This window comes from Mytilinidion resinicola (genome assembly GCF_010093595.1).
Source record: "Mytilinidion resinicola strain CBS 304.34 unplaced genomic scaffold BDZ99scaffold_14, whole genome shotgun sequence".
In the NCBI taxonomy this organism is placed as follows: Eukaryota; Fungi; Ascomycota; class Dothideomycetes; order Mytilinidiales; family Mytilinidiaceae; genus Mytilinidion; species Mytilinidion resinicola.
Genome location: NW_022985450.1, coordinates 1,172,717 through 1,188,414, shown reverse-complemented (window position 1 = coordinate 1,188,414; position 15,698 = coordinate 1,172,717). Strand labels below are relative to the sequence as shown.

The following is a 15,698-nucleotide window of genomic DNA, read 5'->3' as shown; positions in this document are numbered from 1 at the left end:
CCGCGTTTTATGGCCCCATCCTGATGACTAGACTAGGACTTTCATGTATACGAGTTCGCCACCCATTTTGTCATGGATGAAAACCATGAGGCGCTCGATTGGTCGTGCGATCGTTCTGGACCTGCGATCATTCTGGTCCTGCGACCGTTATGGTCCAGCGATCGTTCTGGTCGTGCGCTGTCCTCCTCGATGAGGCTGATGTCTTCCTTGAACGACGATCACTGCACACCCCCTCCCGCCTCCTTGTCGCTTCACCACCTTCTGATTGGCTTGGAAGGCTACTCCGGAGCCTCCGATTCACTCGCTTAACTCGCTCACTAATTCCGAATGCTCTCTCCAAATGCAGCCATGTACAACGCAAGCAATCACATTATGCCGATTTGTATAGCCTCACGTGTAGCCTTATGTACAAGCTCATGTACAGCTGTATATACGGCTGCACGAATCGGAAAGGATGCGCCGTACAACGGAGAGGCTGTATAGCCATGCCGATTCGTATAGCCTTACGTATAGCCTCATGTACGAGCTTGCGTACAAGCTCATGTACAAGCTCACGTACAAGCTCACGTACGGCCTTGCATATAGCATCACGTGCAGAGAGACGTAAATGTAAATGCCCGGAGAAGCTCCGCGCTGCTCCGAGCTAATCAAAAGGTGGTGAAGCGATAGGGGGGTGGGGAAGGGGGCGTGCGAATAGCAAAAATGGGGTGTGTGTGGAGGAATTAGGGAGGTGTGAGATTATCAGTCCCCTTATTCTAAACTACTTAATCTCTCTAATTCCTCCTCCGTTAGACTTGTTCGTGGCGCGCCCCTGGATCTCAATAAGACAACCTTGACATCGTACATACATGCCGGCCCATGCACCTTAAGCCCCCAGGCATGAACTTCATTAAGCCAATCAATTAAGTTCTCGATTGACCCCCCGCCAACCGTGCATTCGCCCGCGGACAGTTTTACCATGCGGCAGCCGTGCCAGGTGCCATTGGTGTAATCGATTGTCGGTTCAATGCACCAAATTTTGAATTTCGATCCCTCAAACGTAAGACCATAGCGCCGGACGACTCTCCACTTCTTCTCAGTGTATCCCTTGCCGACTTTGTCGAGGTGTTCCTTGCGGAGTAAATAGCGGTTGTAGAGGGCTAGAGACCCAGCTGTCGCAACTTGGTCTATTGTGTTGGTCATGGTGGAAGCGTCCTTTTTAAATTCAACGGTTAGGTACGGACACAGGAGACCTTGCCTGTCGCGGTGTATTGACACGATCGACTCCACGGCATAGCTCCATTTCAAGCTGAAGCCGGCAAGAGACACCCAATAGGAACAATCGGGTCGGATGTCGAATGTATAGCTCCGGGTAGGCATATTGGGTTGGGTTATGGGAGGTTCCACCCATAGCTCACCAGTGGGCTTTAATCGCTCCTGCAAACACCGCTCTGGCACAAATTTGCCCCTAGTATTCCTGTTCATCCGCCGCGGTTCCTTCAATAGCAGTAACTGCTGGCCGACGTCGGCGAATTCTGCCTCGGAGTTCCAATAAAACGTCAGGACGGTGTATTCGTTCTTCAAGTTGTTGATGAAGTTATTTGTCCCATCTAGCCAGAGCTTAGTTTCGCTCAAAGCGTCCTGAGTCTTGTAGTGCAACGAACGAGGCGTGTCCTCGAGCGGCGGAGTACTCAGGTTGAAAATTGATGTGAACTCTGCTTGTATTGTAGTGGCCGTACGGGCCGAATATATACTAATAGGAAATGGCCCACCCCCTAGGTCTTATCAGCTCCGCTGAATAGAGGCCAGCTGAAAGGAACGAACCCAGCTGAGAGAAACCTGTTGTAGCTGAACAGAGGACCTCGCCACGCTGAGTGCGCGTTAGCAGCAACCAATCAATGAAGAAGAACGAGAATTAAGGGGAGAGAAGGGGGGGAGTGCCTGTACGTAGGTGACCGTGAGCCGTATGAGTTGTTGATCCTAGGTTGTAGCTGTTACAGCCCGAGTGGAGTCGTGTCGAAATGGTAGAAAGCGGTGACGTAGAAGTTCTCTTCGTCGATGTGGATGCCTCGGGGAGCAAGCACCATGGATCGGAAATGAGTGTGGCCCGGCCCACACGAGAGGGGTTCCAAGCACGTCGACCGGCTGCCTGACACGGTTGGCACCGGTATCTGCGACATCCTACCACCCTTCGTCTTCGCCATAACACTTCTCCACAGTATTTTTGTGCTGTCTGGATCGGTTTCAAAGTGCGGCAGAAGGCTAGTATGGCGCGTAGCAATCTCCTCTCTATATAGCCACAACTCTTTAGTGAGGTAACCAATCAGGAGTTGTTTGTCCGCATAATCTGATTCCAGTTTGTTCCAAGCGGCCACAAACTCATCCTCTGTAGGTTTTGCCAGGCAGAAGTTGAGCTTGTCGAGGAATTTCTTTCGATCTTTCTGCATAGCCTCAATCCCAGCTGTTGTTAGATCTTGAGGGGCACGTGCTACATTCTGTAGATCTATAGCATCAGTTGCTGCTCGCTCATCGTCCTTCCAGATAGCTATAGCCTTGCTGGCGATGTTCTTCTGCTCATCAAGATCTCGGTGTATAGCGAGAGTCCCATCGTCGGCGTTGTACGGCTCGTGACTGTGAACAGAAACCTCAACCTCAAATAATCAATCACCTAGCTGTAGGTCTCTGGTGAAGGCTCCTTTCATAAGGCAGTTGGACTTCTTCGAACGGGTATGGCGCTTCTTATTAGCTGGCGTGTTGACTCCTCCATACTCGCATTGAACAAACACCTTGCGCACACTAAGGGGCGTGCGCTTGTCCATTTCGTTCCTGTATTTGATGATTGCATAGCCCTCCTGCTTGGCCCATGCATTAATAGACTTCATACCTTCCTCTACGGACGCGTGGCGGCCCCGGGGGGGGGGGCATGGTGGTGAGGCGGTGATGTAGAGGACGTGGGGTGGTGATGTAGAGGATGTGGTGTTGATGCATTACGAGTGCGCAGTTGATATATGTACAAGGGGCGACGCCAGGTGCACTATCTGGTTACGTAAGCGCAGGGGGAGTGACACCAAAATGCTAAAAGACGGCATATGCAATTAATGCTCGGACCCTGGAAGGTGCGAGAGGACTAGAGTGATATAGAGAGCTGGTCACGCTCGAGGCTGAGGTTGCACACTTGCCTTCAATCACAGCTACTCCATTCAATGTCTGCAGCTTTCATTCATCGTCTCGTTCCTACACCGCTCCTCATTGTATTTTCCCGCAGCTGAGCCTGCGTAGGGCGAACCTTGTATACTTGCCTTCTCTGGTTGCGTCCTATGCTGGGATCTGGCAACGACGCAATGGGCACTGGTAACGTCGTGTACTGTATGCCTTGGAAGTGACAGCTGCACGCATCTGCTGATATCTATTCATTCTTCTTCCCTCCTCCTCTTCCGCACAGGTTCCAACGTATCGGACAATGGCGTTGGCGGCTGCAACACAGGAACATTCTCCATTCCTGACGGCGAGCTCACCACAATGGCCGTCTGTACCGGCCTCGGTTTCGCCAAGTGCTCCCAAAATGCTGGGAGCAGCTCCTTGATCCCCCGCAATCGGTCCCCCAGCGCATGGTCCTGCAGGTTCCGGAGTATCGTCCGAATCTCCTTGTTGTCCCTTTCTTTATCTAGCATCCCAGACTCAACCTGCTCCATGCGATAGCTGACATTTCCGTTCTCATCCTGTTCCCGCCAATGCACCCACAGTATAATCGATCGCATGTCTATTGTGGCAGAGAAATGGCATGTCTCAACAAGGCTGGGTGCTTGGGTTGGTCGTGCAGTGACATAGAATCGATGAAGGTAGTTGACTATCGTAGATCCGTCGCAGGCACCGTGTGGAATGGCTTAGTGGTGCGTTTGTTCTTGTGCGGGGCTCTTCCATCGGGCGGTGAAGAACGGAAAGTAGAGTTCTGTGGTCAATGTGAATCTGCCCAATTCAAGGTGTTAGTAATGTTGGTAATTGTCGATGAGGCCGAGCTGTAGTTGCAGGTGCGGCAGAGTGCATGAGGTGCTGTCACGTACCTATTCATTATATTCTCTTCCTCAATCGTAAATGACGCCTTCAATCTCGCCGGCCTCGCCTTTTTCGAAGGAAGATACCCAAAACAATGATCTGGCTGCGACGTTTCAAGGCGCACCCTCCCAGCCACGAAACTCGTAGCCAGCGGCGAGAAATACGGACTGAGATTCGGCTTCGCAGCGCGTTCAACGCACGGCATACCCCCTTTACTAGCAGGCGCTAAGAGCAACACCTCTTCCAGTACATCGATGCCATCCTGTTCGGACCGTGCCACGGGCACCATCTCTTGAATATGCTTCGCGTTTGGCGATGAAACTTGCCGCGGCTTTCGGAGATTTGATATGTGTTGTTCAAGTATGCTTGGAATTGGAGCCCGCTCTTCGTAGAAAATGCTGAAGAACTGTAGTTTTTCCTTGAAATCCATCTTATCGGCCGTTGTGCTCTTCTCCGGCGACCGAGACCTTCGGGATGGCGAGCCTGTTGCTTGAGACGCGACCTGCCGGCTTGATCGTCACCTTCTGAGCGCGCACGTTTCCGTTGCATGAAATCGACGCGTGCTAAGCGTACAAGTGTAGGTGGTCGCATGAATGTTTGTTGGCCGCGATGGAGACGACGGTGCAATGTGGTGGACAAAGGCGGCGACAAATGGCAGAATGCTTCCCACCTACTCAGCTCGATACTCCGACGATGCTGAACGCAGACCAGCCCGAAGACCACGAAGCCCAGAATTGCTCGGGCCTAGTCGACAGTTCCGATGCCACTACCATGGATGAGTACACCAATGAAATCTAAACCAATAGTTGGCATACGGTCTGCCAAGGCATGGCGTCCGCTTTAAAGTTGGACGTCCCCCACCACACCGCAAATACGTCCTTCTCCATTTCTCTATCACAGAGGCTCCAATTGATCCACCTGACTCTCAGCAATCAGATACACCGCGATATGTCAAACACCGTTTCTGCAACTCTTCGGCCTGACATCGTCAATCTCCAGCGAGCCTCTTCTGGCGGCCGTGCGACTCACGAAGTCATACAGATTATTCAAATCTTTGAGAAGCATAGAATCATCTGCTGCTTGGTCGGGGTTTCGGCTCTCGTGTTTTATGGAGCTGAACGCATCCAACATGTTTGTCTGCCGTGCCCACCACGATTGCTTAACTAACGTCCAAAGGACTGGGAGATATGCATTCCTTCGGATAGGGTCAAAGATGCTGTTAGCCTACTTTCCAATGAATTTGTTTCTATGTACACCCCCGCCCAGCGTAGGCTACCGCAGCCGGCCTCCCTCTCACACACGTATCCCCGATTCAGCGGAAAAGATGCAGACTTTAGTTTTATTCTAGTACCTTCACATGATGCACATATTCGATGCAGCGAATCTACAATTCAACGCAGCAATGGCCTACCGTATCCCACCCTGCCTGTCTTGATTCAAAGCTTCCTGGACACCAACAACACCGTTGCCTTGTGCGACGTTGTCGATGGAACGAACGTATCCGAGTGCTGGGGAAGGCAACATCTCAAACTCGACGGGACCAACGACATAGGTTGGGCCAAGCGGATGAACGGACAAATCTATTCGGACAAAGACGGGCCAATGGCTTGGGTATCCTTATTTCCAACGGCGATTGTTAGTAAGCAACAGATGTGGGAGTCAGGAGTGAGAAATAAGAAGAGTCGATTAGGGTGGACACAACCCGAAGAACTGTTTGAAACCCGGTTTCGACTGAAATCCTCGGATAACCCACGGAATATAACCCACTTCTAACTTTTGGCGTTCGGAGAAGCATTGTTTATGTTATTCTTTCATCTGTTGAAGCGAGGGATGTAGTAGACGGGTTTCCGCCTTGCGTGCAGTTGAGGAGGTGCCGCTAGGGGTAGTGCTCGCGTTAGACTAACAGGATTGTTGCTGGGGCTGGAAAGAGCTGGGTCTTGGATCGGTGTTCGTGGAGTAACCTATGTGAGCGAGTACATGCAAACAATGACAGAGTCTGAAGCTAGAGCCATGGGGCTTCATCGCTCCAAATCTTGAGTGAGGAGCTATCCAGTGGCAAGGGTATGCAGCGAGGGCATTTCTTCTAGAGCGCTAGCTGCCGGTCCCGGTTTGTTAACTTATCTCGACGGTACGCTTAAGCTATACACTAGCCACCCTACTGCGCAGCTAAGTAAACCCGAGGGTTGTCCAGAATATTTTACAAATCAATTCAAGGGATAGTCTATGACCAGCGATCTAGAAACATTCCGGCTGGGAGCCACTGCGTACAGAAATGGAAGGGACTGGGCAAAAGAGAAGAGGGATAAGGCGATTCAACAAGCGAACAAGAGAGCTAACCCTATTGAAGTTGAAGCATCAGTAGCAGCAGGTGATCTAGCAGGTGATCCAGCAGGTGATCCAGCAGGTGATCCAGCAGGTGATGCATCAAGTGCCAGCCCAGCTTCAAGTTTCGTGACTGCAGTGTCGGATGCAGAGGGCTACACCATAAATCTGGAATCCCAGGCGTTGCTGGATGAAGAGGAGGAATCTGATAGTTCTACTCGGGAACTTGCGGAATACAGAGTCCCGGTCAAACGCCCTAATAGTTCCCAACGGCCTCTTGGAAAGCGACGTACTAACGATACTAACATGGATGAGTAGCTCTGCAGTGATCTTGTTGGAGTGGAGTGGAGTGGATTTGGAAATCGCTCCACTCCAGTCCAGCAGAAAGCTCGTGGAGCTCCAGGAGCTCCAGGAGCTCCATATTACCTATAGTAGTTAGCGCGAGGTAGTTTTTGGTGTTGAGGTTGAACTTACCATCGCCGCACGTGACGTCCAGCGCGTCGTGCAGCGCGTCGTGCAGCGCGTCGTGCAGCGCGTCATGCAGCCTGCCCGTTTTCCTTATCCTCGTCCTCATCTGAATCCAGGTTTATTGCGCCATCTATAACTGCTTCCTCAGCAGCCTCACGGCGCTGCTGTTCTGCTGATAGGTCGTCATTAACGTGATAGGCCTCCTCTGCTGCTAGTGAAGCTGCCAGCCGTGCATCTGCCTGCTCGCGAAGGGTTGTATATCGTCGTGGTGCGCTAGGCGCGCCGTGGGCGTATGCAAGCTCAGGGTTGTTGTAGATGTCCTCAGTAGGCGTGAACAAACAGCGTAGACACTTGTTAGCCTCAATTATATCTATTCTAAGGCGCCGGCGACGCTTGTTAAGCAGGATAGATGCCCCGCTAAACAGTCTTTTGCAGTTGTTAGATATTGGCGGAACTGCAAGGATGTCCAGGGCAAACCGGGCGAGATCTGGCTAAGTATAGTATCTGTTGTTCCACTACTAAATAGTCTCCTTAACGCCAAGCAGCTGATTACCTATAGAGCTAAGGACGCTATTAACCTTGCCCTTAAGCATAGCCTTACACAAAAGGACAGCTAATTTAATATACTGTTTATAGAAGTTAGTAGCCGGTGCGGCGCTTAGAGGATATATTTATTTAAGGCGTTTATGCTTGCGGGCCAACGTGTACAGCAGTGCTGCTTGCAAAGGAGGTGCTGGAATAGGCTCTAAGGAAGTGGACAATGCAACGTGCAAGAATTAACCGCGGTAGCACTCCTGCTAGTATCTGTTAACAGTATTAAGAACAGGTTAAATATAGCTTTATTTAGAGTTGTAATCTTGCCAGGCCTTTTTAAACTAGAGGCCTTTAATCTATAGGTTAAAAAGTATAGTAGTATAGTAGGCAGGCAACTTAGTATTAGCTTTAAGGTAGTATTTTTTGCACTTCTTCTATGCTGTTAATATATAGTTAGTAAGGTAGAGCTAAGTATTAGTATTAGGATATTGTGTCACGGGCTACGCCCTGTATATATTCCTCTTCTCATTAACTACCTTATAAGGCTCGGCTCGTTCCTCACGTTAATTCGAACCAACGCAGTGCCGATACGTATAGCCTACCCAACTCGTGCAGCCTGCCGGTTTCACGAACTTAGCATAGAATCAGTTCTATTCTAGGAACTTGAATTCTATACTAAAACTGGCCAGGCCGTTCCACTCTGTCTAATTTGCAACGCCTTATTCCATCCGTTCCGTTCCATGTACCCGTTTTGTTTTACAAGCCGTCACCAGGACCTATTCTAAGATTGAACCTCTATTTCTAGGAATCGGCTAGGCTGCCCCGCCCTGTCCAATTTATTAAACCGTACACTAATACGTGTTCTTACAACCTAGCTGCTCGAACAGCTGCTTAATTAGCTACGCATCCGTTCCGTTTCAACGTAGCCTTCTACAGAGCCTTCTTTACATTGCGGCACGACAATACAGCGCGGTATTACAGCACAAGCACGATAATACAGCACGGCGATACTATACGGAGGAGGATAGGACAGTTATATTACTCTCTTAATAATAAGGTATATAGGCAGCGTGTGTTTGTAGTTTAGATCTTTAATAAATTCTTCTTATACCTAATACAATCTATTGTTTCAGGCCTACGGCCCTTATATTAGAATTTATTTGTTTATCCCTTTCTCCCTTATACAACTGCTTACGCGGTATAAGTACCTCTTTTCTTAATAGCCACTAACCCTCCCTTTAATATTAATATAGGCAATAATTAATCTTATCTATTAAATAAGCTATATTATTATTATCTATTAAATAAGCTATATTATTATTATTATTAGGTTCTATTAGGCCGATTTAGCTCCCGTTAGGGTCCATGCGGCAGTGCTATCTAGGTTTTATTTACAAGGGGAAACCGTTCGCTCTATAGCGGTCGGGTGAAAACCTTGTTTTCTACAGTGTATAACGCCTTGCGTTCCTTTTGTTTCTGCGCGGCTGTGGGGGACGCGTGGCAGCTCTGTGAGCATCGCCACGGAGTAAGCCATCTTGATGCATTCTCCAGGATCGATCCGGTGTCCGTAGGCCCTAGGTTCCAGGGTTGTACGGTGTCCAGAAGGTTAGTAAGGTCCGGGGTCCGCGTTAGGGCGCGCGTGCCCTTGCCGTACGCGCGTGCCCTTTTTCTCAAAAGCCAAGGTATTGAATTGAAGGACAATAGGAAATTGGGGGGGTTGCCCTGTTGCGGGCGTGCCTGTGGTTATGCAATGTGCGTGCGTGCATGTAGTTCTGTTCTTGGGGCGTGGCTATACGAGTCGGCTGGCTGTATAGCCAGCTTTTCCGTTGCCATCTCTCTAGCTATAGAGAGGTAGGGTAGGAGGTCTGTCTAGTGCAGGAACCATTGCGAAACGGCCTTATTTCCCTTGTGGTCTTTGTACAGCTGCATATACGTTCTTGTTCTGGCCTTAAAGAACATATCGCCTCTGCCGTTGCGGTGTCGTTCACAGTGCATTACTACGTGCTTTGGAGACTGTGGTATATGCCCGCAGGGGCACGCGGGCGAAGGGTGATTGGGCACCCTCATGCGGTGCAGGTATGCGTTAAGCCCTATGTGTTCTGTTCGTAAGAGCGTGATAATTGAGCTTTCTGCTTTTGTAAGCTTATGGTGTTTGGTTGCCTGATTCTTGTTCCATTTCGTGTTAAGGGCCGGCGTAGGGGGGCCCCTTCGTTTCTTCCTGTGGGCCTCCTATTCGTCCCTCCACCTTTCCTCGTACGCTTCCTGTATTGCTCCTCGTCTTAAGAGCTTATACAAGTTATCTGACTGCCCTTCGTACCTCGGGGCTAGTGCTGTGGCCTTAACCGCGAGCCTCTTCAGTACGTCACGCCGGCTCGGCTCGTATTTAGGCGTTTTCCTAGGCTTATAGTGTCTCCTAATGGTGTCTCTGATAGTGCGGCACGTGGTCTCAATATGCTCTCTAGCCTGGCCCGCGCGCGTGCGGTCCGCGTACGCCACCGCGAGTTCCTCTAGCTTAAGCCTTAGGGGGGGGCAAGAGGTCTCGTGTTCAAGCGTCTTGATGTCTGTTGTCTTGTACGCCCCTGCGATAGCACGGAGGAAGTAGTTCTGGGCCGTTTTAAGTTGTTTAATCTTCGCTTTGCTGATTTGTTCCTTCATGCCTGGCGTTGGAAACCAGGTGGTGCACCCATACGTAAGGACCGGCCTGATAACTGCTGAGTATATATGCCGTGCTTTTTGGAAGCTTGCGCTCTATGTTGATGCCGTTAGCCGTGTAAGGGCTCCCATCTGTGCTATAGCCTTTTCCTTTGTGATGCGTATATGCGGGCCCCATTTAAGTTTAGAGTCCACCTGGAAATAAGCTATATAAAGCATTTAGAATACCGGGACCTGTTAATTAAGCTCCTTAAGCCCTAAAAGCCACCTTATTTACTTCTACTAGCAGTAGCAGTAGAATAAATAGCAATCTAACTGTAGAACAACTCTATAATAAGAGAATCCTGGAAATATAAACTTGGCTTAATAGCTAATTCAAAAGCTTTGCTTAATAAACGCTTAACTAGTAATAGTAAACTTAGCAACACCTTAAGGAAATAATCTATAGAATTATAGCACCTAATCTTCTATAGCTTTAGAGCTCCTACGTCTAAAATAAAGCCCCGCAATTTACGGCAGAACCCGCAAACACGTCCGTTTATTATCTACGGTGTATTATACCTAATATATAGTTATATAACTACTCTAAACCTACTAAATATAATATATTTAAAACTAAGCTCTAGAATAAGCTATAAGTTAATACAGTAGCTCTAGAAAGCAATACTAATTATATTAGCTATATATTTAGCCGACTAGAAGGCACGGCTGCCTAGTATATACTTCCTTAGCTAACTACTATATAACGGGTCGTCTCTTCTATACCTTCTAAGTGTCTCACACTAAGGCAGGGTATAGGCAAGTCGTCGTCGGGGTGCAATAGTCTTCAAAAGGTGAGGCAATAATCAATCAAGATCTAAGACGGGGTTGTTACTTCCAATAGGTAGTATTGAAGTCTTAAGTTGAACACGAGGTTCCTATCTATGCAAAGGAGCGTCCCTTTATATGAAAGCTCCGTCCTAAGAAACCTCTTTGCTCGTCCTGCTCTCAGAGCTCGCAGCCCTCGAGCGCCTCGAGCCCGACGAGCGCTCGTTCGGCTCTATGCTTACTTCTCTCCGCGAGCCTGACGAGCCATCACGTGACCCTGTCCTCGTGATGTCCTATTCTTAGATCGTTCCCATCCACCAGCAGTCCGTGGGGGAATCCAGGATCCCTATGCGTCCTACACGTGACCCTCTTAGTCCCGTGACCTGGTTCTGCATAATCAGTTTTATCTGCTTACTTGTCTCCGCGAGTGCCGCTGCGCTCGGGTGGTTTGTATTACGGGTTGTAATATACTATAAGGGCTAAGAACTAACCTGTTAGTAAGAATATATTTTTTATTAAAATAAGGAACACCTTCTAAAACCCTGCAGTAAAAAAAAAAGAATTATAGTTTCTTAGTTAAATAAAGCAGTATAAAAAACCCTTTAGAAGCTTCCTAAGCAAGTTTAAAAAGCTTTTACTAGAAGCTAAAGGAAATATATAGGTATAAAGTTTAAAAATAGCCTTCCTTAACCTAGCTATTAACCCGGACCTCTAAGAAGGCCTTATAGGAATTAAATACTATACTAAGTAGGAGGTATATAAGCAATAACTAATCCAAGTAGAAAATAATATCTATTAGGTCCAGAAGATAAAGAAGAGCTGCACTAACCACTTATACGTCGCACCGCGAATAGCTTTTCCCTAGCTAGCATCTAACACCGATGCTATAGACTGGACTCTAACAGCAGCTAGAGTAGCTAAGCCCGGTAATAATACCCTTTATGCCCGTTGGGTAACACCTGCTAAACTCTAATAATATTATGCTAATTATCTCTATATTTATTGCGGAGCTATAGGCTATATATAACGCAATTATAATTAGGGATATCCTATTTATCCTACTATAACGGCAGCTATACTAATTAGCCCTAGAGAACCTTATTAGCCTAGATAACTAGGGAAAAGAGTAACTACTAAATAAAGTTGTAATTAGTAGTATACTAAGGAAGAAAATAAACTATTACTAAGCTTTAAAAAAGTAGCACCTATTATAAAACCTATAACTATAGATATACTTATTAATAAAACATCTTTTATATTATCTATAATTAATTCTAGTTATCTTGCCTATAGGTTAATAAGCTATAATACAGCTAACTTTCTTAACCTTACGCGTATTAAAATTAAGCCCTATCTTTTCGCAGGAATAGAAGGCAGGCTAATATTAGTAACGCAGTTTATACGCACTAATATTAATATTAACAGATACTAATAATAAGCCGTATTCTATTTTACTAAAGATATATTAGGCTATAATTATATCTTTAAAAAACTATAGATAAACTAATACAATATATATATAGCACCCGCGAAGAAGACCTTATTTATATACTTATTAGGAACAAGAGTAAAAAGTATAGAAGGAAAGAATATAAAGAAATACAATTATATATAAATTAGGGCCACCTTATTTATATACTATTACTAAAAAAAAAGCAAAGCTATATAGGTATTTGCTGCTATAATAGCGGACATCGAAAAGGCCTTACAGTCTAAAAAGAAAATAGATAACAGCAAGGTCTAAACAGTTCTTCTGTAATAGTTAAGCTATAAAGTAAAGCTATTTAGCCCCACTAAAGCTAAATAACTACCTCTTCTCTATAGCCCGGGAATTAACTATGCAATTAACCTTAACCTTATAGCTAAGGGTAAAGAAGAACTATTACTATAGGGCCCGCTCTACAGTATATCCTGTAGCAAACTTTTAGTCTTTTAGAAGATACTTACTAAACTTTTTAATAAAGGGTTTATTTAAGTTAGCTACTCTATAGCAGGTGCACCGGTGCTGTTTATAAAAAAGCCCGGTAGAGGACTACAGTTCTATATTAATTACTAAGCCCTTAACTATATTACTAAAAAGAACAGGTATCTATTACCCCTAATATAAGAAATGTTAGCTTATATTAGTAAAGCAAAATAGTTTATAAAGCTTAATATTTCTGCTGCCTTTTATAAGGTCCGAATAAAGGAAAAGGATAAGGAGAAAATAGTATTTTAAACACGGTACGGGTTATATAAATGGCTAGTAATACTATTTAGATTAGTAAACGCACTAAGTATATTCCAATAGTATATTAACTAATAGATTTATAAATATCTAGATAACTTCGCATCTATATATATTAATAACATTCTTATATATATAGATAGCTCTTAAGCTAAATATTAAGCCTATATATAGAAGGTTTTTAATAAGCTAAAAGCTAGAGGCCTATAACTAGATATTAATAAATATAAATTTAAAGTTAAATAAACAAAGTACCTTAGCTATATTATTAAGGCTGGAAAGGGTATTAGTATAGACCCCGAGAAAGTATAAGCTATTAAGGAATAGGAAGCTCTAAAAACTATTAAAGGTGTAAAAAGCTTCTTAGAATTCTCTAACTTCTACCGACAATTTATTAACAAGTACTCTAATATTATTGCACCCCTTATATATCTTATAAGATATCTTATAAGAAAGAATACTAGCTTCTATTAGAGCTATAAAAAACAGCAAGCTTTTAATATATTAAAAAACTTATTTATATAAGAACCTATATTAGCTAACTTTAACCCGGACTACAAGACACTTATTAAGGCCGACTTATCTAGTTATAGTATAGGTGCTGTTCTTTCTTAATTTAATAATAACAGTATACTACGCCCTTATGCTTACTTTTTATATAAGAACTCTCTAGTAGAGTCTAATTATAATATTTATAATAAGGAACTACTTGCAGTTATATAAGCCCTTAAATAATAGAATGCAGAGCTTTAGTCTATTAAAAACTTTACTATTATTACTAACTATAAGAACCTTAAGTACTTTATAATATAGAGGAAGCTTTCCGAATAGTATATTAGGTGGTCTATTATCCTTAGCCAGTATAACTTTATATTCTAATTTAGGGCTAGTAAGGATAACCTACGCACTGACGCACTCTCTTAATAAAAATAAGATATACCTGTAGATAATACGGACGACCGGCTAAGATTAAAAATGTTCTAATTACTTCCTATAACACCTCTACCTATACACGTTGCTGCTATAACTCGGTTTTTATATTATAAATAAACCTAAAAAGAGATAATAATAGAAAAGGGGGGTAAGCTTAATATACTTACTAGTAAATCTATAAAGCAGCCTATCCTAGAAATTAATCCTACTATAGATTCTACTTCGGAATTATATAATAGCTATATAAACTAAAAATAATATATATCTAATCTTACAGCCCTATAAAAGGAAGCTTTACTTAATAACAAAAAATATTATCGGAATGCAATAGCTATATACCTAGGAGAAAGGAAGTTCCCTTTTATAAGTAAGTGGAAAGTGTTTATATCTAAATATAGCTTATTACCCGGTAAATAAAAGGACTATAAGAACGATATTATTACCTTTAGAGAAAGGAAATAGGCACTAAACTATAAACCTCTTTAGACAGGACTAATAGCAGAAGTATACACTTCTATACTTATAGCCTATTTAAGCAATAACTTTCTCTACAGAATACTTAGTAGAGACTTCTTCTAGCTAGGAATATTAGTATTAATTTAAACTTATAGAAGGAATTACAACCCCTGCGGACGTACTAAACTATAGAGAGATAGGAAATAAGAACTCCTAAAGCCCCTATCTATACTAGACTGCCCCTAGAAAGAAATTTTAGTTAATTTTATTATAGGATTACCTAAAAGCCTTAGTTGTATATTTCTTATAGTTATTACTTATTAACTAATAAAAGAAGTTATCCTAGTTCTTCTTTCTAATACAGAAATAGAAACTATAGTATAGGCCTTTATTTGCTTTTTCTTCTTTTAATACAGGTTTACCAGATTTATTACTTCTAACTAAAAACCTTAATTTATTAGTTGCCTTTTAGAAAGCCTTTTATAAAACCCTAAATATAATAAAAAAACTTTTAACTAGCTACTATCCTTAAATAGATAAAGTAATAGAAAGGATAAATAGCACTATTAAATAAGTTATCTAAATATTCTGCAATTAGAACTAAGATAACTGGGCTAATATTTGCCCTATTGCTGAACTAGCTATTAACAGGCGCGACGCATTATTAACTGGAATAAGCCCCTTTTTTCTAAGCTATAAATATAACCTTAAAGTTCTAGAACTTAATCTAGAACTACCTAGGGTCCTTTTACTACCAGCGTAATTAGGATAAAACCTAGCTTATACGCTAAAAGAAGGAATTAAGCTTACCTAAGCAGTAATAGCCGCAGCCTAGCAAGAATAAGAAAAGTAAGCTAATAAAACTTATATACCTGCTCTATAACTACAGGTTGGTAATAAGGTATAGCTTAAGCTTAGCAAGTATTATAATAGCGCTACACGCAAGAGGTTAAGGGCTTAAAGAGGAGCGTTAATTAGGTGCTATATATAATACTATATAGAGAATTAAGACGTTGTGTAAGGAATAGGAAAACGGGAAACGGGCCACCGGATATAAGGGCGTGGCCGAGCGCGTGGCGTACGGCCTCTATGCCGTTTCGGCGCGTGGCACGCGTGTACGCGAGGTTCTTACCAGATCAGGTGATAGGAAAAGGGGGCAGCCGGTAGGTGGCTGGAGCGGGATAGGATAGGAAGCGGAAGCGAGACGGGAGCGGAGCAGGGCAGGCAGGGCAGGAGGCCGGCCAACGGTAGTAGGCCGGTGCAGATT

The 15,698-nt window shown here is 44.3% G+C and overlaps 4 protein-coding genes across 4 annotated transcripts; 2 read left to right on the top strand and 2 right to left on the bottom strand.

Annotated features, from left to right (window-relative positions):
* Positions 1-725: 725 nt before the first annotated feature.
* Positions 726-2,099, bottom strand: BDZ99DRAFT_421570 (uncharacterized protein). Its single transcript, XM_033716956.1, has 2 exons — positions 1,978-2,099; positions 726-1,669 (listed from the first exon to the last, which is right to left on the bottom strand). Exons 1-2 carry the CDS (start codon positions 2,064-2,066, stop codon positions 751-753), a joined length of 1,008 nt encoding a protein of 335 aa, XP_033574476.1. The 5' UTR covers positions 2,067-2,099; the 3' UTR covers positions 726-750.
* A 1,320-nt stretch (positions 2,100-3,419) lies between these two features.
* BDZ99DRAFT_573318 (uncharacterized protein) lies at positions 3,420-4,632 on the bottom strand. Its single transcript, XM_033728284.1, has 2 exons — positions 4,041-4,632; positions 3,420-3,945 (listed from the first exon to the last, which is right to left on the bottom strand). The coding sequence occupies exons 1-2, from the start codon at positions 4,460-4,462 to the stop codon at positions 3,864-3,866; spliced, it is 504 nt and encodes a 167-aa protein (XP_033574475.1). The 5' UTR covers positions 4,463-4,632; the 3' UTR covers positions 3,420-3,863.
* Positions 4,633-4,980: 348 nt separating this feature from the next.
* Positions 4,981-5,805, top strand: BDZ99DRAFT_392496 (uncharacterized protein; the record flags this gene model as incomplete). The annotated part of the gene is made up of 2 exons (XM_033715789.1): positions 4,981-5,163; positions 5,209-5,805. 2 exons carry the CDS (start codon positions 4,981-4,983, stop codon positions 5,803-5,805), a joined length of 780 nt encoding a protein of 259 aa, XP_033574474.1.
* Positions 5,806-6,030: 225 nt separating this feature from the next.
* On the top strand, positions 6,031-6,835 carry BDZ99DRAFT_80887 (uncharacterized protein). The gene has a single exon (XM_033728919.1). It carries the CDS (start codon positions 6,256-6,258, stop codon positions 6,670-6,672), a length of 417 nt encoding a protein of 138 aa, XP_033574473.1. The 5' UTR covers positions 6,031-6,255; the 3' UTR covers positions 6,673-6,835.
* Positions 6,836-15,698: the final 8,863 nt, after the last annotated feature.